The 26348-nt window shown below is 34.5% G+C and overlaps 1 protein-coding gene across 2 annotated transcripts in view; it reads right to left on the minus strand.

Moving 5' to 3' along the window:
- Positions 1-26348, minus strand: part of Lon (lon protease homolog, mitochondrial) — a 186074-nt gene that overhangs the window by 55347 nt on the left and 104379 nt on the right. For both annotated transcript variants that reach the window (XM_081733870.1, XM_081733871.1), the window contains exons 7-10: positions 18177-18265; positions 13710-13849; positions 10012-10133; positions 4707-4867 (exon numbers count right to left, since the gene is read on the minus strand). In XM_081733870.1, coding sequence (XP_081589996.1) covers positions 4707-4867; positions 10012-10133; positions 13710-13849; positions 18177-18265 — 512 coding nt within the window. The remainder of the gene's footprint in view (positions 1-4706; positions 4868-10011; positions 10134-13709; positions 13850-18176; positions 18266-26348) is intronic.

Below are 26348 nucleotides of genomic sequence, written 5' to 3' on the forward strand. Positions count from 1 at the left end.
TCAATTTCCTTACCCAATAGCGATCCTAGCTTCCATTTTCTACAGGAAGTAATAGATCTTGTTTATCCCATATTCACACCTTCAGCTGAAACCAAAAAGACTTTTCCGACACGACAAAATTGTCTACCGAAGGGTCCTGAACTTCCACAGCCTTATCAAGAGAGCTTGTGCCCTGAAAGATTCCACCTCTTAAAAAAAGAAAATTCCAGAAGTTCAGAAGTAAATCCTGTCCGGTGTTCGATATTAGATTGACCTTCTATCACAAAGATAATATTAATTTTCTATTATTTCGCTAGTCTCTTATTCTACCAACTCTAACTGACATCCTGAAATCCAGCCACTGCCCAGCCTTCTGCACTAACGGAACTCCTAACTCTTCTGCAGCAAAGCGGTCAAATTTCTATTTACCTCTCGGAATACAAAACCATCACAATAGTACACTTGACTACACCTTCTGCTTAAGCGTTCTCAAAATCCTTCCCCCAAATTCTTTCATGTCTTTCGGAAAGAAACAAAACAAAACAAAACACACAAAAAGAGAGAGAGAGAGAGAGAGAGAGAGAGAGAGAGAGAGAGAGAAAGAAAGAAAGAAATGGGAGGCCAATTACACACCATCCTGTCCACAAACCATCCCTGGTATTAACTGTCTGCAATATCCTGCCTCACTGCACCTTTCTGCTTTCAATTATATTAATTTTCATTCTGCCTTATCTTTCATTTTTATTTATTACTAGCTGAACCTGCGCTCTCTACACAGCACATTATTCACTTATGAGCATGAATCTCCTTGTCATTCCTCACATCATCTGTACATGTCCCTTTATAGATACAAGTGAAAGACGTCTTGATAAAAATCGGCAAGGGGTGCAATAAAGGGGATATTTTTTGATTATTTTTTCAATATCTCGCACCGTTTGCAAGATTGAGCGTACTTTCGGTTGGAGTTTCTAATTCATGTATAATCAGTGTTTTCTTTCCTCTTGCACGCAATATGTAATAAGCAAATACATTACATTACATTACATACACAATTAATTATAATGTTAGTGATATATGGTGTTTAGTGGGCAAAACACTCCAAACAATAAAAATTTATCTTAGCCTGAGAAATGGTTATCCTTCGTTTTTCATTATCATTTGGCCATGAAACAAAACGCCAGAGATATACAACCCCTACATACAGCAATGCTGGGTTGGAATGTATAATGCATAGGATATAATGGTCTATAGACTTTTTTTTAAATTTCGACACTTCCAGTGTACCCTACCCTTAAAAACAGTGACGTATCTAAAGTGGGGCAAACGGGACTTGTGCCCCGGGCGTCAGATTGTGGGGCGCAAAACTGGGCAAATATTTATTATAAGGCAAGGAAAGGAGTTTTAGCAAACTAAAGATCATTTAAAAAAACTACCTCAGAAACACAACAGCGACTCACCAATCTTAGTATCATATCCACAGAGCATAAGTTAGCTTCAAACCTATCTTTTGGGGACATTGTAAAAACCTATGCAGCTAAGAGAGCCTACAAGCTTAAATTTTAGTTCCAGCGTTTTGTGTTTTCATTTAACTTACATTGATTTAGGTCTAAGAAATTTCCAAAATGTCCGAGTATAATACTCGAGACAACATCTTGATTCTTTGTCATGTCAAGCATGCTACTCTCAGATTGTTTGGTAATCAAATACTAATTAGTTTGGTGTTTTATCTTGTACTAAAAATTAAATTATGTACTGCAATTTTGAAATCAAGGTTTACCATTTGAAGAAAAAATGGAATAGAATTACTGTGTGATGCCAATATCAGGTGTAGTCGGGGATCGTTTTGGTTTGGTTGGTCAGGAAAGGGGGAAGGGAACTAAGGCGAGGTCTTACCCCGCCCGACAATCAGCCCAGTTACGTCGCTGCGTCGAGTGCCGTGCGTGTCGCAGCATATCTTCAAAACTTGCTGACCAGGAACCATAACTTACGCTGCCATTTTCAGCTTGACTTGGCAGTTTATCCAAAACACGATCTGGGTTGAAAGGAATTAACCCAGTCGCTTCAAATGCCTTCACGATATTATCACTTTGATGTGCGGCAATTTTGTTCATAGTTTGCTTGAGAAGCGATGGAAACACGTCTTTGGGGAGAGTGCCACGTGTGTACTTCCTCCAATCACATAACACGTTTTTCCATGCAATTTTCAGAGGTCGAAAGAAGCAAACATCAAGAGGTTGCAATACATGAGTGCTATTAGGTGGTAGCAGCACAAAAGAGATGGTGTGACGTTCACATTGCTGAATAACTTCTACGGACAGATGACTCGAAAGATTATCGCCAAGCATGATATTGGGTCCTTCTTTAGTTCTGAGGTAGAACAAGGCAACTGAGGTAAACCAATCTTCAAATACTGCAAGATCAAACCATCCACTACGATTACGATTGTACCGAGTCCCTTCAGATCCACCTTCCTGCCATGTATCAAACACTCGTTCCGCTTTATATAAAACATATGGTGGGAGTAAAGTACCATCGCCGGCTGCTGCCATCATTATTGAAACACTGGTTTTTGACGAGTCGATTATTCTTTCTGCGTGTTTTGTACCTCTCTTGACAATCACCTTTGCTCTCCCTGGATCGTCACTTAGGTTAGTCTCATCGTAGTTGATGATGTTATTCACTGGGGTTGTCTCCAAAAGTGGGTGTATATTATCAAAATACATCTTCACAGTTTCGTGGCTCACTGCAGCTCTAGAACGTTTGATATTTTCACTCAGTCTGACGGCAAGTATGTTGGAATGTCTCTTGAAAAATGACCGTGCCCAATCTACGCCAGGTAAATTATTGGTAAATCTTCTTTCTCTTCGCCCTTTTCAAGAAACCTGATGTCTTCAAATGTAAAAGGGAAACCCCACTTTGCAGCTCTAAGAACGCCATTCACTAACACGTTTTCCCCTTCTGGAGTTAGAACAGTTTGGCCACCCATAGTTCTCGTGTGTTTTTTATTCACTTCGTTTTCTATTGTCGAGCGCGGCACCTGATAAGCTTCGGCTGCTTTACGATAAGACATTCTTCCTACCTTCACTGCACGAATAGCACTTTTAAGTCGCACAGTGTCATAATTTCGTTTCGGCTGAACACCGAGCTGCTTCTTATAATACCGAAGCATCGTCCGAAGTCACCCCAGGTCACTCCACTCCACTTCAAAACTGGCACTACGTTGCAAAATGAGAGATTACGGTTTGTATTATCAACGTATACTTTTCGCAAGTAATTGAGTATGGTTACTTTTGCCAAAAGATCCCATACCGTTTAATAGTTTGGTCTCCATTAACATTGTTTCTCAGGATATATTTTTTCTATCTTCACCACAATGGCATTTCAACCCATGTGTATAGGGGTGGTAAACTACATTATTGCTCCGATATTTATGGCTAATGCACGTGGCGTCATCTATTGACCACCAACCGAAAACACTACTTTCTAGCTTTAACAATAGCTGTTTAAACTACAAAAACAACTAAGTTGTAATCGTCTGATTTCATCCCAGCGTCCGATTTCTCCCCATATGACGGTACCCGTAAAAATGTAATAATGAAATAATGGCCATGTTTTTTAAATATTGAATTAGAACTGGACAATCTACGCAAAATTTGCAATCGATCAGTGAAAACGTCATCTTTCTACAGACTGTAGTTTCCGAGATCTCACTGTCGAAAGGATTGGCCACAAACATATAGTCTAAAAGAACTCCAAAGATGGCAGCACAGTTCATTTGCATTGATTTTGGAGAAGTCTTATTAAAATACAAAGGCTTTGAACAATAATTTTAAAACATAAACTTTATGAAAAAGATAGAGCTCCTCCGTGGCTAAGCTGTTAGCATACGCGCCTCTGGCGTGGGAGACAGGGTTCGATTCCGGGCGGGAGCTCATGTGGTTCGGATTCCACGTTAATCAGTAGGTCCACGTCTTATATAGCCTCGCTGCTGAACGGGACGTTAAAATCAACTCAATTCAACTCAACTTTATGAAAAAGATGTACTGTATTTAAATAATTTATTTAAAATACACATATTTAAAATGTTTGTCTCTGCTAAAAGTGAAATCACATATAACCGTAAATGAAAGATTTGATAGCCAAAGTTATAGGTTGGAGCTGAGGCGTTTTTAATTGCTATTGTAGCATTTTAATAGATATATATTTGAATTGTTGCTTTTATCATTTAATTACTAATATTATATTTATTGTTGCTAATTTACTCTTCTTTATCTCTCCTGCACTCCTATAGACTTTACCCGTATAGTTAGCTTCCTCTTCCCCTATTACATTTTATTTACATTTTTCAGTGACCACATGACCTGGCATTCCAACATGGCATCCACCTGGACGCTTCAAACCTTTTGCTCTTTATTTCTTCTTTTCTTAATTTCATATTACTTTTTCACCCCATCTAATGCGTTTCAGCGAGAGCTTATAAAGTACTATTTAAATATTTTCCATAGAATGTAACTCTCCTTTCAGCATCAAGGTTATATAAGACGGAACCTAGTGTGTTGTGGTTTAAAACATCACAAACACTATGTATCACAATAATAACCAAATGATGGTAGAACTGATTCTTTTTAATATCTATGTCACGCTACTAAAGTGACAAACTTATCCTCTCCCCCCCCCCTAAAAAAATCATAAGAACAGAAATTATTCTTGTATTTTTTTTTACTTACTTCCCAATTTTGTCAACTTCATCTATAAGAATTAGAGGGTTCTCTGTTTTCGTTTTCTTCAAACACTGAATTACTTTTCCGGGCATAGCTCCTACGTATGTTCTTCTATGACCCTTGATTTCAGCTACGTCACTCATTCCACCTACACTGAACCGGAAATACTGCAACAAACAGAGATTAGAAAGAAAAAAGTAAGTCAATACCTAAGACTGAAGACAAACTAAACTTATCAGTGAGCGATAAAAATTGTACTAATATTTTTATTCCTAGTAGACTGAAATAATTTCCGATATTTCGGATACTTAAGCGAGTATTCCTTTTTAAGGACTATACAGACGTTCAGATTTTCGTACAGCCGATTTTACATTCAGCCAATGACCATGCTGACAATAGAACGTATCGAATACATTTTACAAGATAAAATTATACCAACCTCTTAGTATTTCTAGTACACTGAAATAATTTCCTAAATTTCAGATACTTTAGCGACGAATACAAGATGATAAGTACAATTTTTAATTGTAAACTATATTCCATACACTCTATTAGCCAATATAATCAATGGCTGAACAGAAGATCAGCTATATGAAATTTGAATGTCTGAGGTCCCTGAAAATGAACAAAAAGGTTAGTACAATTTTCTTTTGAAAAAATTAAGCACTAAAAAATTTAAAAACTATCATATTCTATAATTGATTTACTAATCGAATAAAAAATATGAATCCTAATAAATAAAATATTTTACTCTGCAGTGAGTACTTATAATTTAAAATTTCTGAAAACAGGCAAATTGCGCAACCCGCAAGGGACGGCATCTAACGATTCATTAATCATTCTTTAGTAGTAATAATCAAACAAAATGATAAACGCAAAAACACTATCACACGTTATTCACACGCAGCTCCAGCAGCACAAGAAACGCAGTTTAGAAAACATTCAAACCACAAAAAATACTAAAATGAAGTTGTTCTACACTACACTAGCAGTTTATTTTCACTTAAGAAAGATCATTCTAACTTTTGTTCTCTGAAATTATCAATAACTTCTTAAGATTTTTAAACGAAAGGCTTTGTCTCCTCTCAGAAAGAATTCATTTTAGATGTGAAAATGGTCCTTCCAGGTCTACAGATGTCACTGTAGCATACTGAAAACAAGCAACTTGGGAAGGACTGTTAACTGTTCACTGTTAACTGTTACATCAGCATCACCTTCCCTAATAGCAACCTCCTTCATTTTTTTGAAATCTTGATTAGCAATTACAACACAATCGCACCTGCGCGCCCTCGTTACCAGGCACAACACTCAGATCATTAAAATCATTAAAAATTTTCAAGATGTATTGCAATGAAAGCTAGGTCCATTTTCAGGAAATTCTTCTTAAGTGAACTTCGAGCAATCTTAATTGAAGATGCATCCTCTTCATCAAAACTATCACTGATTCTTTTGATACAATCGAAGTTCTTAGCATAGTAGAGAACAATTGTAATCCATGTTCTCTTCTCATGTTGAGAAGGACTGTGGTGGAAGCGGAAGTTCAGGGACTAATTCATGAAATTCACTGGTTCGCGAGGGAGCTTTCAGAAATACCTTTTTTACATTTGGCACAAGATGATCAGCATCGGAAAAATGAGAACGTACTTCCTCTGCAACTCTATATAATGAGTATGCCAGACACGTGACATGCAGCATACTTGGAATAGAATCTTAATGGCTTTTACTGAACTTTTGACGTATGCAACTCCGTCTTGTGATAAAAAGACGACCACTACCGTGTTTTACGCATTCTGGCTACACAATAGTCAGTGATTTTCTGAAAAGCTATGCAATTACCGCACCATTTACGTTTTCTAGAACTTTTGATGCAATCAAATACGTTTGTGTGCCTTCTCCCCTTCCAAAGTTCCAATTACAACATTAGCAATCGGCCTAAAATATCGCATGTTTTATCAAATGAAATCTGTATGTTTTTGTTACCACACCTTCACGGATATCGTCAATAGTTCTATTGCACGTGCATCAAGTCCTCTGAGAAAGACGGTTCACCTAGAACTTTGTTTTGTGTATTTCTCGAGACAATTTCTAAAGTAAACGTTTTCTAACTTCCATAAAGGAATGCCTACCTTAATTAGAGTTTCACACAGATCACTTGCAAAACTATAAGTATGTGAAGCGGGATTCGTGAATATTACAAGAAGATTCTATACTTCTTCAACAGCTGATTTGCATGTCTTTGTAGATTTGTGTTTTGCGGTGCTTATATCGTATACGACAAAATAACGCTTCTCAGTGGAAACCAGTTTCACATATATAATGCGCAAAATAGTTCAGAACCATCTGTTGAAAACACACTACACTCAAACTCACTCACAAATTTTATCATCTTCTCCTTCCTAGAAAGGCCTACTTTCAGCATCTTGAAACACTGAAATGCACACCAAGAGCAACTATGCGTCACGCACGCCAGTGATTCACAATAACTGCGCGTACTTGGCTATTTCCTTAAAATAAGCATCTGTTTGCCATTCGAAATTCCACGAACTGAGGATGTTATAGCATTCTCCTTCCACTTGCCACATTCCAATGACAATACACTGCCGTTATCACCAGACACTGTGATCGCTTCACCTGATAAGTGTGTGCCACATCTTTGATATAGTGTCATTCATGCGTGATAAAGAGCAGTGGAAGAGAAAACGGAAAATGGCAGCAACAAATTGCTTCTAAATTGTGAAATTCCACTCTTCCTGAACATATAATGAAAATTAATATATATGGAATCTTGCCATTAGTTTCGGATTTTAATTATCAATAATGACCAAATAATATAACTGACTGCTAAAGTAGGTGTAAAGCACTGTTAAGGGTGTGGCATTATCAATATTGTCGGCTAAGAGTACTCAGAATAGTAGTGCTTCTCAGCTTTTAAGCTTCCTGAAATAGTGCTTTCCCCATAAGAACATTTTTACTTTTCTTTTATATCACTTTATGAAGCCTAATAGGAAGCATAATATTTTCTTGCCTCAATGGTGCCTCGGCACACTCTTTTAATATTTTGAATTAATAGCAGTATGATGTGTTTACAAGACGGAGTATTACAATTTATTAACGAAGTATTCAATTTTCCTTCTTTTATAGCGACACTCAACTTTAAAAGTTACATCAAATATTCAGTGGCAAAGCATGACCCTTAGGCCAGGTTTACCTTCTTACATTTTTATAGTTTCTGTTTTGTTTTAATCTGCACATTCCTTGTTTTATTATTAATTCAAACAGTAACTTAAAATTTTCGACTCTCATGGTGAGATAAAATAACTGGAAAACACGAATGAAGGCGAGGGTGTCCATTTTGTTAAGCCTTCCTGGTTTGCTTCAGAAGAGCGCAGGCTCACTTTTCAAATAGTGAAACAAAACTCGTAAAAGAATACAACAGCTACACAAGAACCTTGAAGGTCAGTTCAAGAGCTGGAACTCATTACACTGGGGGGCACGGTGGCTCAGTGGTAGAGTGCTTACCTCTAATACATAAGATCTCTGGTTTGATCCCCGGTCAATTAAGTTTATGGTGGACAATACCGTGTCCGTGAATTTTTTCGAGGTACCTCATTCCATCAATTCTTCCATCATGATTCACTTGCCTAAATGATCCGTCTTCCTTAGCTAAACAGGCGTGACCATGAGACGTTAAACTGAAAGATTTCATTTCATTAATTTCTTTTACACCAAAAGCCTTGAGTCGAAATTTTTAGATTAACATGTGATGTGGTAGGTGCCAGGATTTTCAAACAAGTAACCGGTAAGAAATGTATTTCTCTATCCGTTGGTCTGAAATTTCCTGTATTTCTTTAGAGACTGTTTAGTACTGATGATATGCTGTGTATAATTTACTTTCGCTTCTTCGTCGATAGTCAACAAAATTTGCAAACTTTTAGTACACCATCTCGTAAGTATGCGAGGAAAACATTACATTTTGTTGCTATTGTACATGATGTAATTTTACTTCTTATAATATCTAGAAAGCTTAATTGCAAAAGCCGTCCCGAAATTAATGCCTTTATCGTAATAACATTTTTTTTTAATTACAATCAAACTTCACGTATATGATACGTTATTTTATTCTTTTTAGACAACTAAATAAATAACACAAATAGAAGAGCAAACGACGATCTGTGATCAATTCTTGCAAACAGATGGTTGTTAAGCTCCGGAAATGAATAGAAGCCTGCAAGCGGCATATGAAAGAAGGTAATTGATTAGAGAGAACTGTAGTATTACCATAAAGGAGTTGTCTTAGGTGATTGGTTGTGGATATAATGCTATGGAAACACTGGTTCATGAGCTGAAAATCTTTCTAAAACTTCAAATCTGAACATTATAACCCTTTTATAACGTAGGCTGACCGGGACTTTAAACTCAAATAATAATAATAAAAAATATATATATTTGGAAAGCGGACTTCCACGTAGCTCAAGATTTTTTTAAAATTATTTTCAAAAGAATACCAAATTTTACGAGTCGCTGGTGCTGGAGACAAAAGTTAACGTAAAAACTTTTCACAAACAATAAAAAAAGGCTTCTTTGAACTTTAAAGAGGAAGGGGGTAAGGGAATGGATTTATTTCTCAAAAGATGCGGTAAAAAGAGTTGAGGTGATTTTAGTTTAGCGTCCCTTTCAGCAGGGAGGCTATATGAGACGTAGACCTACTGATTAACGTGGAATCCGAACCACATTAGCACCAGCCGGGATCGAACCCGGGTCTCCCACGCCAAAGGCACGTACGCTAACCGCTTAGCCACCAAACTGAAGTTGTTAAAGCTGGAGACATGACAAACTGTTAATTGAAAAAAAAAAGAAATGTGTATTTTAGCATTTGCTGAAGTTCCATATTTTCTTTTACTCAAAGAAAACAAGTTTTGTTTTAAATCTTAAGACACAAAAGCACGAAATAGAGCGTTCTGGCCTGACAAAACGTCAATATGAGAAATGCATAGGAAAAAGGCAAAAAGACAGAGAAGCAAAATACTGTCCAGAGTAACACGAATATGAATTTGCAAGTAAAGATTCTGCCTCTCATTCACTTTGTACAACAACAGAATATATTTATAAATAATATTTTGCCTAATTAATATACCAACATTAGGAAGATATAAAAAAGAAAGGGTAGAAATTTAATAATTATAGATTATTATTATTATTATTATTATTATTATTATTATTATTATTATTATTATTATTATTATTATACCCTGTCTACCTGCAACAAAAAGTATCTCAAGGAGTACTTCCACAACTCTACAAAAATACTTACTTCTCTGTTCAACGCCCTCGCTATTGACCTTGCTATACTAGTTTTTCCAACTCCAGGAGGACCGTAGAAACAAAGTATTTTTCCCTGAGTGGTCCCTTTAAGCTGGCTAATAGCGATGAATTCTGAAATGGAAAATTTGTAATATTTCTTAAGATTTTAGAGCTTCAAAATAATTTATCAAAACTCTGAGGGACATTTTTCGTGTAATTTATATTTCAAATTTACTTTAAAATACAGATGGTTGATTGCTTTAGAAATTTGCATCCCTTTTAGCACTGAAACTATAGGAGACGTGGACCTACAGCTTAACATGGAATCAGAACCACGTAGGCTTCAACCAAGAATTGAACCCCAATCCCCCGCGCCCAAGGCGTATAGCTCCGAGTGGGCTAAGATGGCATGTGAATATATGGAATTCCTGCCCAAGTGCTCTACTCTATCAATTCTGATTAGTTCTGAAACACTCTTCACAAAATTGAAAACACTGATTCGACAAGTACGTCCAAAATAATGGAGACTTTAATTCAGTATGACACTGCTCGTCTTTACACTAATACAACTGAGAAGATTACGCTCCTTGGTTTCTACCTCACCCTGCACACAATCCAGATCTGGCTCCATGAGATTTTCATCTTTTTCGAAATTTGTTTAAAGAATACCTAACAAGATTTCACTTTGATTCTGACAATGTAGTTAAGAACAAAGTGAGGCTGTGGTTCCGTAACCAAGATGAATAATTTTACAACAGCGAAACTGGTCACACGTTGACAGAAGTGACAGGGCTATTATCTGAAAAAATAATTATTGTGTTTTGTAGATTAAAATTCTGGTAATGTCATGTATCTGTCTTAAACCGGTAACTTCAACAGTTTTCACATTAAAAAAAAAAACTGGGGGCATTACTTCTCAGTATATCCTCATATATATTCGTTAATAAACCTAAGTAGATAGTGTGAAAACACTTTAAAAAATTCCAATTCTAAAAGAGTGGAGATGAGGAGGAAGGGGTGATTTAACAACGATAACATGTTTCTTCATCGTTTTTATTAATTATTTATTCAGAGTAAAATTGCTATTCACATATGCCAGGGTGTCTACTGGAATACCAGAAAGTAAATTCATGACTTTTTCATGACTTTTCATGACCTTTTTGTTCAAAGTTTCATGACCATGGCGATAAAAATTTACCATTAGTAATAATAAACCCCTACCATTAGTGGTGCATCGGTTAAGATGAAGATCACATTATGTTCTTATTTGTCTAATGTACATAATGTCGATTAGCTGACAACTAATTTTAAAATGCAAGAGCAATTTAAAAGGCAGTAAACAAATTTTTAATTGCAGTTCAAGTATGGGTTTAAGGCTTACCAGGTTCTATAGATTTAAAAAAAATCTTGTGAACAGTCCCGTTACATTCAGCTAGGTTTTTTATCTGCATTTTACGTACTCTGAATTCTAAATTTATAATTTTCGTTTACAAGAAAAGACTGGTTACGTAAATATACAATTCTTTTCCATCGTGTCATATTTGAAATTAGCGTACATAAACATACTGATAAGACTTACTGAATTTGTTCATAATGGAACCTTCATCCTGGATGGGGTCTGATGCCTTCTTTCCTCTCTTTTTTCAAGGGTACTTTTACAAATATTTTTTTCTCACAGTCTGCATACTAGTATCACATCAAAACTTAAAAAAAAAAAAAAAGTGAAGACAAAAATTGACATCTTGATTGAATATCACAAGTTCAACTTCTTTTTCAATGAGTTAATTTGAACACCAATTCCATCAAGTTCTGAAGTTACTGAGTCACTGAGAGCTTTACGTTTCAGTTCCAAACATTTTAAGTCTTTCAACATGGTGCGTTTTGCTTTCTCTTGTTCTTCGTAAGTGTCTTTTTGCCTTTTGAGGACTTCTCGCCTTCGTGACGATGCATTTCGCACAGATAGTGTCAAAGGCTTTGTGACTGCAACGGCCTTCACACCACCTGCTGCTTGGATTCCACTGAGCAATGAGAGAGTCTTCTGCCAGATTCTCTACAAGGCATTCCTTGTTGACAGAGAAGCACCTTTCTACTGTAGCACTACCATGAAATAAGATCAGAAGTTGCTTGAAGAATTTCAGTGTAGCTGGTTCAACAAGGCTGGTTTCGGTGATCAGCTTCATTAAGTACTGGTCAAGTTTATAATCTTTCCTGGAGAAAGCTTTTAAAGCTTCTTTCACCTTGCTTTTTTTACAGAAGCAAACGTAGTTTTTTTTTTTTTTTTTTTTTTTTTTTTTTTTTTTTTTTTTTTTTTTTTTTTTTTGCCAGATCAGCAACTTCAGGAGCCATGTACTTCTAATCCACAAATTCTTCCAGGGTTGAATTCACACGTGAAGAACGGAGGTCCTCATTCAACATCACTTCAGGATCCAAGGAAGTTGCGCCTCTAACAAGCTTTATCTTGAGGGGGCATTTAATACTCAACTTTGTAAATATAGTAACTAAAAACGTTCTGCAGTCATTCCTGAACTGTAGTATACATCAGCTTCTTTCAAATTCTTGCATGCATTTTTTGCTCCAAATCCAATATCAATATCACGGGCCAACTTCAAATTACTTTCTTTGGAGATGTCTAGTTTCATTAACTTTGGAGGACTTGTCATTTCTGCCATCACAAATATACTCTGAGATTTCAGATTTTCATGACCAGTTGGGTAAATAAAGGACTTTTTCATGGCTTTCATGACCACTAAGCAAAATATATGACTTTTTCATGACTTTCATGACTTTCATGACCAGTAGACACCCTGTATGCACTAGCCACGCATTAGAAGAAAAAAACTGTAATATAAAATGTTATAAAAATGTTGATCTGTACTGATTGTTTGGATGTTGTTATGTAAACTAGTTTGTTTATCGGTTGTTATAGCAATTGACCTTATTACTAAGGTAACAGTTCTGGTTACCATGTACATGTTTTTAGTGATTATAATAATATAATGAGCCAAGACATCGTGCAATACAGATGTATACTTCGTTGTAAAATTAATTGATTATCATTACAAAATATAGTATGTTTTACGTAATTTAACTGGTGTGTGATCCCTCAGTAAGTTTAATAATTAACAGGAGCTAATTATATATGTAGTTCAATTGAACTGTGGCGTTATAATTTGCATGATATTTTAATTTTCCAAAAGTAAGACCAAAATAAGAAAATGGTTGAACAGTTTAAAATATATTTTTGAACATTACACACGGCCGCCCTGAATTTTTATCATTACACTTTGTGGGTCGACCTGGGTTGTCAGTATACTTTGATTTAAATGCGTTTAATAAGGGAGGAAGAGGGTGTAAAGTTTTCACAAAGAACAGCAGTTGCAGTATTTGATAATGAACTTTTAAACTTAATTAGCGCCTGCGTCGAGCTACGTATTTTATAATTTCTTTTGGTTTAAATATGCACCCTAAAGGGAAAGAGGTTTCAAATGTACATTTCAAATACTTTCCGCAAACCTATTATTTCCATGCAAAGAGAGGGCATCATTTCAACTAATGTTTAATTAAATAAAAAATATTAACTTTACTAAGCCACTCTGAATGCTCTGAAGGCTTTAAAAATCAGTCAAGATATGAAATCTTACTTCTAACAATTTACAATTGTAAAGTACGAAGTAGTATGAAGATATACTATCTGGCTAGTCAACTCACCGAGTATTCGCTTTTTCACATCTTCCATTCCATAGTGATCTTCATTGAGAATTTCCGCTGCTCGGTCGAGACTTAGATTTTCCGGGCTCGTAACTCCCCAAGGAAGAGACGTTAACCAATCCAAATAATTTCTGGTAACACTGCAGAGGACGAATTAAAAAAGAAAGAAAAAATTATCTACGATGCAGTCAGATCTTACAAGAAACATTCCTTTTTCTAGAAACGTTGTCATAAACTTATTTGTGCATTATTTTTGGTGTACCCGGCTCAGACAATTTAATCCTTTTTATTTTTAAAGTCGGTTACCTTTAAACAAATAGTGTAAATAATCGTTGTACGTTCTTGCAACGGATGTACATCAGCAACGAGCTGACGAAGCAGCCAGTGACCTTGGCAATCAACTTCAGCCAATCACAGTCGTACTTATGCTTACGTCACTATGGTAGGTTGGACTCACGTGAGCAGCGAGAACAAGGAGAAAACGCGAGAGGTAGCCATCATTCGGCGCCAAGGAAGTTAATAGGACGAGACTCACCTTCTCATCGCTGTTGAAACAACTCACGTAAAATATAATATTGAGCACATCCGTTTGTATTTGCATAATTTAAAAACATCAATATCTTTTGTTGTTATAATCTTACCTTTTACTTGTAAAGACATGTAAGTATAGTGTTATTATTAAATATAATCTAATTTGTGCGTATCATTAGCATTATTCTGACCCAAGCATTGCTGCCTCGTGTTCGTTCGCTTTGTTGTGCATGGTACGGAATATACGTATATCAATTCTAGCAAGTTATCGTTGTAAGTTGTTTTTCAGATTAAATGATGATGAAATTTTGTCTTATTCGTATGTTTAAGGTTGTTATTTGAATTTTCGCTTATGTGTAGTTAGCGGTGAAAGAAGCTATTCTTTTGTAATAACTTGTTTCGTCGTTAACGCTCAGGTGAAAAATTCGATTAATGACTATCTACTGTAATGTTTGGTCTACTTGGATCACCATCCTATGGAGTAAATATCACAACGTGATCAAACTTTTTGAAGCAATTTCAAAACCGTGAAAGAAATTTTTAATCTATTCCAGGAACTAAAGACAGAAAATAAAAAAAACTGATAGCTGATACACTGAAAAGTTACAAAACATGTTTTTCAATTAACATGTACTTTGCAAATAATATAGTTTGTTATTTTTTATCTTTTTAATTTAGTTTAACGTCTCACGATTATGGATTCCTTCGACTAGTTGTGACTTTGTCATATAACTTCTCAGTATATTGCATGGGTGTTTGGAAATATTTGAATAATTAGTTCTTAAGTTATTGCTATAAGAACGGAAAGAGTCATCTTGATTCATTATTATTCCAATATTAAGTTTCGATTTTTTTTTTTTTCAATTTTTTGAACTAAAATATTACATTTAGTATTGCAACAGAAGTTATAACAACGAAGTAAATTATTGCTTTTTTATTATTATTATTATTGACAAAGAGCGGCTCATTCCGTGGTGTATTTTTTTTGTTTGTGTATTTTTATGCATTGAACTCTTTCTCTCTCTTACACACTCATACATATACAGAGTGTAACAAAAAGGTACGGCAAAATTTCAGGAGTGGATTCCTTATGGGTAGACAAGCAAAAATAGTTCATATGACCATATTGTCGGGAAATGCATCGTTACAGAGTTACCGGCATTGAGCTGCTTGATAATGTAAAATAGTCACATTCTGGTCGCCCCTTAATGTGACTCAATTTAAACCTCAATAACTACGCCAATAATTAAGCTAGGAAGATAATTTTGATATTTGTGTGTTCCTGAAGGATGAAGCTTTTCACCAATATGTATTTCATGGCGGATGAGGGATACTACGGATGACGGGGACGGGATAACCGTTCTTTTTTTTTTACCACGATTTTGGGGATGATATTCCTTTTCCCTTGGGGGTACATTCATAAAAATTGGTATGTGAAGCAACGAAGAAGTCCACTATATGGTAATACCCTGTATGTGTACTTGTTGCTTATATGGGGGAGAAGGGAGAGGGCAAAGTTGGCCAATTTTTTGTCTCAGTTTTTGACGCAAATTAAATTTATTTTCAGGGCGGCTCCACGTTAAGACTTCTTCTACGAATATGACGGCAATTGCACACATGCTACCTTGTTGGGATTTGTGTTTCATGAGCTTTCCAACGATGTATCAATCATGACTCTGTGATAATTAGAGGGGTCACCAGGGCTCCTAACGTGAAAGTCTACAATTTCGTTCAAATCCCTGGCGCGCGTTTAAAGGTTAATTTCCTGAATGTTAAAGTGCAGCAATAATGCAAATCGAAAAGTGACAAAAGCACAACCACTCTTGCTTGTCAGAAGCAAAAATCGGAAGAGCAACGCATCATGCGAGAGCCACAACCACGAACACAAAATGTTCTGCATAATTAGAGCCAAGAAATCGATGCACATGTTTATCTGCAAAATTTCATAGAATTAAACGCAGACGTAATGACTTAGAGTAGATGTGGAAAATGTCCACCTTCTGCCCGCATGCAAGCTTCAATGCGTCGCCGCATGGAGGCACGAACCGCTCCCAATTTCCAGGAATGTTCCTTATTCTCTGGCAAAATGTGTCGATACGAACACGGAGCGTTTCCACAGTATCTATAACAGACTCGTACACCAAAGACTTTAAATGCTCCCACAGGTAGTAATTCAGAGGATTTAGATTTGGTAAGCGTGGAGGCCAAGAACTGGTCATCCATGCCCTATCCATCAGGAAGTAAAGCACTTAGATATAGCCGCTCTACTAGTAGATTATTATTATTATTATTATTATTATTATTATTATTATTATTATTATTATTATTATTATTATTATTTTGAGTTAGCATCACACGATTATGCACCAAGGCTAGGAGATACGATGATAACAAGGTCGATGATAATACTGGAATGAAGGAAATAGGGTGAAAAGAGGAACTACAAGAAAACCCGGAGTTGGGGTCGAATCATTGAACCCCACACCAGAGGTAAGTGCTCAACAACTAAGGCGCCGCGTCCTTCAGGTTATCTTTTAGTCGACAGTAACAACTTATGTTCTTTCAATTGATGCTACTGACATTTCAAATGAAGCTACATCCTATGATGATTCATTAACCTTTATTAAACGTCAAATCTAAGCATAAGTACTGCTATCTATTTTACTCAACCTTCATTCCCTTTTGTTCTTAAGAATGTATTTATATAACCTTTCAAACAAAACATTACAAGCATTAAATATTGTATACTGTACAGTACATAGCAAAAATAAGCAAAATCAAGAAACTATTACTTACAAAATGTAAAGTTTATCTTTTATTTATATACTTTGTGAACTTTCTTCTGTGATATTTCGAGGTAAAACTGCAGTCGAAATCGAAATTGGTTGCTTAATTTACATACTTCTTTTTCTTAAATATAGATCCCTAAAACTTTTAACTTCATGTAAACTTGTGAAAAAAAAAAAAAAAAAAAAAAGCGAACATGAAAATATACAATTAATACGTACGACAGACAGTGGAATATTTACAAAATCAATAACAGCCTCAATTATCTTATAAGTCAAAATTTATATTAATCGGTATGCCTTACATTTTTATATTTGTGCACAAAAACCACTATTATCAGTTAATAAAAAAGAAATATTGTTAATGTAATTAAGTAATCCGAGTTAAAAGAAAATGATTTAAAGTGTAAAAATGAATAAACGCCATTGTGATTTCTACCTAAACTGTTTTAAACGAATACTTACTAACCTCAGTAGTTTTGATTTCTCGTTATTTCATTTAGTACAAAATGTTTACATTTTTACTAATGTGAGTACATTTTTATTAATGCGTTAATATAGAATCCTCTTATCTGAGTTTCCCTCCTGTGTTTAGTTCCGGTTTCTTACATTTGACAAACAATTGCATGTTTCGACCTTCAAAATTTAAATAATAATAATAATAATAATAATAATAATAATAATAATAATAATAATAATAATAATTATAATAATTATAATTATTATTATTATTATTATTATTATTATTATTATTATTATTATTATTATTATTATTATTATTATTATTATTATTCAAAAAAGCCCATTTTAGAATTCTAAGTAAACAACATACAATTCCAAGCACACTATTCAGGAAATCAATAGCTTGCTCCGACTATCGTTGTTCGGAAATTTTAGAGATCTACAATGTAAGAAAAACAGTAGTATATAAATAAAGCAATCAATTTCACCGAGGGGTACGATTCTACCTCGAAATATTCCATAGAAGCTCGATTATGCAATATGTATTTCTTAAAATAGCTGTTGGTTACAAGTTTATGTTCATGTCCGTTTTGAAATTACTTAGTATTAAGTATTCAGGTCATTGCTGTTAGTTCCATAAAATAAATGTTAGTTATTATTGTTTGGTCATGCAACAAAAGATACTTACTTGAATTCAGAAGAATGACTTTCCAAAAAGCCTAGTTTGTTCAGTTCCTCATCAATTACTTCCATTACGCCTTTGGGAACTGTTTTATCCTAATAAAGTACAAGAAGATTTTTTACAATTTTAATCTTACTTTATTTTTTACTGTAATTAAAAATGTACACATTGTTTGTCACGCATATATACAGGGTGTTTCAAAACAACAACGACAACGTTTGGGAGGTGATTCCTGACATTAAGATAAGACGAAAAGTATAGACCAACCTGGGACCAAATGCTTCCTTTCGGAGTTATACGCTGCCGAAAACGTGAAAAAATAAACTTTAAAGGTCCATAACTCCAATACTATGAAACCTACTATAGTAGGGTTAAGACTTCACTTAGGAACTAGTATGTACCCTATTCAAATATCCATGTTTCAGAATCCTGCCGTACTTCCGCAACAATTTTTATAGAGGTAGTCGCTGAATATTTCAAATTATATACCCGGAGCCAAAATCACATAAGGTTTTCATAAAATTCCGCATGGGTTATTTTCTAATTTTCTTCTTATCTTCAAAAATAAGGGCAGTTTACTCAACAGTGAAAATAATAAATTGGGTTTTGTTAAAAATGGCTCTAACGATATTTTATACATCAATATTCCATTGATAATCCTCTACTAAGGTATAAGTAATTTCTCTTGGTAGAATACAGAAGTGATTTTTAAGGGGTGAATTCTTTTTGGACGATTTTCTCAAACACAAGTCATTAGATTTTGTTCATACTTTATACATAAATGTTTTGTTAACAGTCTGAGAATACGGCGTAAATAATTTGTTCTGAATAAATACGCAAGGAGTAGTTTAGGAAGGGTGTGAATTGTTGTTTGGACAATTTATCAAAAAGGACTCAGATGACTTTGTTCACATTTTATAAATAAATATTTCATTAATAATACTATAACAAGGAATAAGTAGTTTCTAATGAAATAGTCCCCAAGGGGTAGTTATTCTTGGATATTTTTATTTTATTATTTTTATTATTATTATTATTATTTTGTACAATTCCATTCATTCGTCTCTTATCCTCAAAGAAAACAAAAACAACGATGTTAGAAACAGTCGCGATTATCATCATCTTTTTTCTTTTCTTTTCTTTTTCTTTTTTTTTTCAAGTGCACCTGCACGTCCACTATTAAGATTACAACATTATAATCATAACACATCACATACCTAGAGATATAAATACGTTGATGATAACTGGAGGGAACAGAGGGTAAAAAGGAAAAAACGAAATATAATTTCTCGAGTAAACATCCCTGTAACAATCACATAAAATATGATAATGTAAAACACTATGGTTTTGTGAATAATTTACTGTATGGACATTCTTTCTGACTCTTTATACAGTAATGTTCTTACATATTAAACGCTATCGCCTACCTACTTCACATCTTCTCGTGGCTATTAATTTAAAAACAATTCTAACTCTTGCTCTCACCATTAAAGAATGTTCGTAAGTGATAACGCTTTTCTATATTCAGCAAATAAAAATATGATGGTTTCGTCAATAACCTTAACTACTCACTGCTACAACAGTTGAAAATAGTACTATCATACTAGGATTGGCAACGCAGAATTGAAAATGAAAAAACAAGTTAGAGGGTGTAGCTATGTCATTAGCTTGGATGTGCACTGGACAAAAACCGGGTGCACGAACTCAGAAAACGAGATCTACCGATCCATGTTCTATACTAATGTTAAAAAATAACGTGTGTATGTGATCACATTTTCTCAATGAAACGAGCCATTAAATTTTGTACACAAATGGATTTTTACCGTATCTAATTGTGTATGGAGCTATTTTCTAAAATTTTCGATTAAAGAGGGGTTGGAGGTCAAAAATTTATGCAAAAATTATACCGTGAAACTATAGTGTCAGTGAGGTAGGCAATGCAATTATCTTTCCTGAGGTCCTGGTTGCATACCTTTCAGATTTTCCACACTAATCTTATCTTTCACGTTCGCAAAACAGGCATGGCAGCTGGACCGAGAATTGATAGCGGTCCAGTCGAAAGTATTGCTAGTTGTTATATATTTCACGCATTTCTTTACTTTCAATTACTTATGGTTGAAGGATAGAAAGTAATATTTTTAATACTTTGTAAAATCATTTTTATCATACTTTTTTCTTTGCTCTGACAAATCAATATTGAAATCTTAGGGCATAATCCTAGGACATTAAACTGAAATATTTCATTTCATTTCAAAACCTCAGGATTAAAAGCAATGCTCTATTTTTCTTTATTCAGTCATGCAGTTGTTTAACAGCGACACTGACGCCATCTAGACGCGTTCGCGACGCATTATCTATGATACAGTAGCTCCGACTATATTCTGATATTCCACTGCGAAATTTGCATATAATGCAAAGCAGATGTCAGCTACTCTTAGTGTTAATACTTACTCAGCCAAAGGGCAATCCAATTTTTCTTGGGGAAAACGAACGACGCACAATGCTCCTAAGTTTGCTTTTCGGTGAGTCATCATCATCAAGGAGCTAACCTCGAGTAAGTCAATTCACAAGATTATGTTTGTATGTAATAACTTTAGTTCAGTAAAGAGTTGTACCTGACATTTTTTGCTTCATCGCAGAATTCATAATATTATCTTATTGAGTGACCGTAGAAGTTTATAACGTGGCTTAAAACAGTTATATTTTGTGCTACATGAAGTATGTACAGGATTTTACGTAAGTTGTAACCACAACCAAAGGTAACATTACAATACACAACAGAACGATTACCAGTCCATTGGATTTAGCTCTATTTTCCTCCTACATTCTTGAAGTGCTATAGAGAAGTGTGTATAGTGACAAAGGTATAAAAAGAAAAATATAATTAGTGGCAGTTGAAGCAATATAAAAAGTGAAAATTCCCATAAAGATCAACAGAGTATGAGATCTGTAACGTAATCAGCCAATGTCGTTTGATTTGGTATAAGTACAAAATAAAGCAATACAGCAATCAACACACGAGTTTGAATACTAATAAATAATCCATAATAAAATATGTGTGTTTACTTGTAGTAAAGATCGCTTTTCATTGATGTAGAGTTGTAGATGAAAATACCTGTAGTGACACGCCATGTCTTCATGATATTTTAGTACCAAGATTATTTACTCACCTGTATGGTTGAAAATATAAGACGTACATGTGTTTAAAGAGGTCATGTATGTGTAGTCTTCACCCTACATATTTCAACTTCGGCGCTCGCTCACATACTTCGTAGTCGATTGTTTGTTTTCTAGTTACGTGATCTTGCATTACTCAGTGACGTATTCTAAGGATCGATCCGAGAACCTCCGATATTAAATACAAAGATGACCCAATCTCATCTTTCGAATAAATGTTCAACCGAAACATAGACTTGAGATATGCAAAAGGATAATTTCTCCGCAATTCAATCTGTTGTAAGTTAATCATAATTTTAGGCTACATCTCATTAATCTGTGTACTCTCGGATTACTGATATCACAACGAAAATGTCTATTAGGGGATAAAGCATCAGTGTCATCTTTATAGCTGCCATAATCACAGTATAAAATCAATTACTAGGTTTAGAGAACAATTCTTTTCTTGAAAACGAGATAACGAATAAGGATTTACACTCAACAAGAAACTCAATGCGGATTTCCACTTACTATTATCATTTTGTTCATTCAATAACATGTATCTACTGGTATAACTGTCTCATTTTAGAACACTTTACTTCCGTTCTACTCTACTTATACCGTCGAATTAATGAGAAAATTAAAAAAAAATGTTAAGAGTTTCGTTTCTCTATGAGATTTATGTTTGTTCAAGTGTAATAAACCAAACGAAAAGAATGCAATTATTACGTTTTAGTACAAGTTCAAATTACAAAATGAAATTCAATGAAACCTTCATTTGATTAATTAATTAAAGTTTAATGTCCCTTTCTAAGACAGATACATCAGAGAGGACACTGCACAAAGCGAAATCGGAACAACTACTTGTTTTTCTCTTTAACGCATATTTTTTTTACCTTCCACTCTCCTCAACCTTTGCAATTTATTTAGTGTCTTACGGCAGTTGCTACTGCCCCTGTTATTTACTAAAATAACTTTCGGAATATAAATATCTGCAACTGAGATGGGTCTCTTTCTTTTCAGAGTTGGCCCCATGACTACCTCAAATAAATTGTTTTAATTTTCGTTATTATTACTATTATTATTATTATTTATTTATTACTGTGAATCAAAGCTACCTTCAGAAAAGAAGTCACAGTAATTAACGGCAATGCAAAAAATACAAAAACTCGACAGTTGGGCTATCGACATAAGCAGACACGTTACAAATGAGTCAGTCCCTATGCACCAGTGCATAAAATGAACCATTCACAATGCTGGAGTTAGTACTTGGCGGTACGTAAAGCTTTAAACCTAACTGGTATGCAGTGATGAAAATTTTCCGGTTCATAAAAACATACTCCACTTATTCCTACATCGTTGTTTAGCCGTGATGTGAGGTGGAAAATTTTCTTCTATATTTTTCCGGAAAATTTTCCGTTCTAAACAAAATGTTAAAAAGTGAAAGATCGTTTAAAGAATCTGAAAATTTTCATGGCTCAGACAATTTTCAGTACTATGTAGGAATAAGGTAAAAAAAAATTCATGAATCGAAATATTTTCTGTCTTCTATGGAGAAACTGAAAAACTTTTTATGAGTCGAAAAACTTTCATTTTGAAGCAAACAGTGAAACAACTTTTTGTGAATCGGAAAGTTTTATTGCTCTGTAGAAACAAATGAAAGGAAGTTTCATAGATCGGAAAATTTTCATTGCGATAAGTGGAAAAACTTTCAAAAGCCGGACAGTTTTAGATATTATGTAGAGTGATGTTAGGTGGAAAATTTTCCACTATATTTAACTACACATTGAGATATAAAATTCAATTCCTGTAGAGGAAAATTAGACAGCAACAAATTATAATTTTCTAATTCCGGCATGAATGCTATACGTACGTCAAGACAGTGACATAACATGACAGGTTGGACCCTTTGAAAGCAGAAGATTTAGTATTACCGGCCGAACGTCATGGGAACAAAGTACCGAAGAATAGATATTTACTGTTTCATTTGAAATTTTCATTATGACAGTTTTTTTTAATAATCATTGTTATTTTACAATTCTTATGTAATTACTTATGGTTGTATTTAATTATAATAATGTAAGCCTGTAGATTTATGTAGAGTAGTGGATTCTATGTAGTACTGATCATTGTTGGAGACGTAGACTAATACAGTGTGCATTTAACAATTAAATTAATTCAATCAAATAAAATAAATTTACATTTTCCAATTAACTTTCGGGAACCAGAAAATTTTCTAATATTTCAGGTTGGGAAGTAAAAATTTAGACAGTGTTTCTCTCTCTCCCCTCTCTCTCCCTCTGTGTGTGTGTGTGTGTGTGAAGTGCAGGGAACATACATCGAATTCGTAGAGAATAAATATCCCATTCCAATATTTAAAATTTAACAAGAAATCGAAAACAAACCTTTGTGAATTTAAGCCGGACAGTTTTGCATATTATGTAGAGTGATGTTAGGTGGAAAATTTTCCACTATATTTAACTACACATTGAGATATAAAATTCAATTCCTGTAGAGGAAAATTAGACAGCAACAAATTATAATTTTCCAATTAACTTTCGGGAACCAGAAAATTTTCTAATATTTCAGGTTGGGATGTAAAAATTTAGACAGTGTTTCCCTCTCTCTCTCTCCCTCTTTTCTCTCTCTCTCTCTCTCTCTCTGTGTGTGTGTGTGTGTGTGTGAAGTGCAGGGAACATACATCGAATTCGTAGAGAATAAATATCCCATTCCAATATTTAAAATTTAACAAGAAATCGAAAACAAACCTTTGTGAATTTATCAATTATTTGAAAAACAGAAAACTGCACTATTTCTTCACATATAGGCCTGCCTAGTAATGAAATAACTACATAAAAGTTCCTTATGAAGATTATTTTTGTAACAGAAAATAAGAAGAAATGCTTTGATTTTATTGGGTTTAACACTCGTAAATCATAATTTCAATATTGGAATTTTGTATAATCAACATCTTAGAGCAGATATTCGTATTGTAAAACTACCATCATTATGTATAAAAATGTATTGGAAATAATGACGATTCGATAGAACCAGTACATACATATATAAAAAGAAATATGTTTTTTTTATTATTATTAAAATGAAATTGTTGCTTTTAGAACGCAGCGCTAATAGTGCAGCTTTCTCCGTTTCTTTTATTATTTTATTGGAAGAACAACTACACAAACCAGCTTCCTTATTAGTTATATTTCACTTTCTCTTCTGAATGAATATATGAATAAATAAATGTTTATTTCCGGAAAATGGTCAGTATTTGTTTCCATAAGTTACTTAAACTCGAATTTTGGATAGTAAAAAATTTACAGTAGGCACTTTATATTATCTCTACTTATTTATAAATGTTGCAGTATGTAAATCTAGAAAAGTAGTAAGGATTTAGATTTCTGGGCTTTCGTCATCTAAGGCCATTTAGCCCGTCACGAGTTGAGGGATGACGTCCCTCGGCGAGCACACAATCCGGGGAAAGGGAAGGAAGGAAGCGGCCTGGAACCTATAAGTTAGGTACCACCCCAGCATTTGCCTGGTGTGAATCAGGAAAACACAGGAAAACCTCATTCAGGGTGGCTGGCCTGAAAAAGCGTGTTACACATTTTCGACCGAGTGACCCCACCGGGAATCGAACGCGGGATCTCTTAGAAAAGTAGTAGATCTACGTGAAAACTTCGTCTTACGCGTATTAAAGTGACGAAATATAATTTTGTGAGATCAAAGGTGGATTCTGAGGGAAGAACGCATTGAAGTTTTTGAAACATTTTTGAAGAAATGAAGAATCGTACGGCTAACCAACGATGTACGAATAAGTGAAGTATGTTTTTATGAATCGGGAAATATTCATCACTTTTAATAAATTTAAATTTTAAATAATAGAATGGGATATTTGTACTTTACGAACTCGATGTATGTTCTCGGCACTTTATATATATATATATGTCCAGAAACATATGGCCAAAAACGAAATTTGTGCAGGATACCGCGGCACCCCCTCATTTTTTTTACTTCCAATGTTAGTATTATTTTGGTAGAACTTCAGCTTCCTAGTCCCACTGGAAGATGGTGCTCAACACCCTTTTCCTTAGAAATACAGTAGGACCTCGACTATCTGATAGTTTTCGGGCTATTTCTAAGCGCCTACTCAACCGATTTGCACCAAATTTGGAGGACAAGCTTCTATTGCTATCTAGGTTTGTTCCTTAAAATGTAAAACATATCGGTTGAATAGAAGCTGAGAAATAGCCTGGAAACTGTCGAATAATCGAGGTCTTACTGTATTTCTAAGGAAAGGTCCTACTGTATTTTTATAGGTATATAGAAATTTTAATTGTAAAAAAGTTAACTTTTTACACGCTGTATTTTTTTATTTAGAAACGACATAAATTAGAGAAGCATGTACATTGTACACAGAATTACATTTGTACAATTTACATACTATATTTAGATACATTTATACCGGTGTATACACACATGGAAAGTATAGCAAACACAAAAGACGTCCTCCATGGTGGATACGGTACAGAAAGACAAGGTCGATAGAATGAACTCAAAAGTGCAAAATAAAAATAAATGCGCAAAGTAATAAACGACAAAGAAAATTGAAACAAATATTTTATCTCTATCTTATCCTGATAAAACAGTGAATGCTTAACAGTTCCACAGTGTCCAATTCACAATTGCAAGGCATCTATGGCGGACTTTTTAGTTGTCTGTGTCTAAACTGCTTTCCGATTTACCTCAACAACTTGCAAGAGAAATTATTTATCTTCTTCGTCGTTTGTTAAGAGATTATTAAACTCCACGAAAAGCTTGATCCCTCTTTTTGCGGTGTCATTCACAACTCGAAGTTGTTTTACTCGCTCTCTGCCTTCAAGATATTCATGGTTCTTCTTCCATTCACCCGGTGGAAGGTTAAGAAATTCATCTCCAATCTGTGAACTGGAGAGAAGCTTTGCCGTTTGACTGGTTGCAAAATCTCCGAGAGTTACTCCTTCTTTAAGTAAGGCTGCA

The sequence above is a fragment of the Thermobia domestica genome, chromosome 12 (genome assembly GCF_964235325.1).
Source record: "Thermobia domestica chromosome 12, izTheDome1.hap1.1, whole genome shotgun sequence".
Classification (NCBI taxonomy): domain Eukaryota; kingdom Metazoa; phylum Arthropoda; class Insecta; order Zygentoma; family Lepismatidae; genus Thermobia; species Thermobia domestica.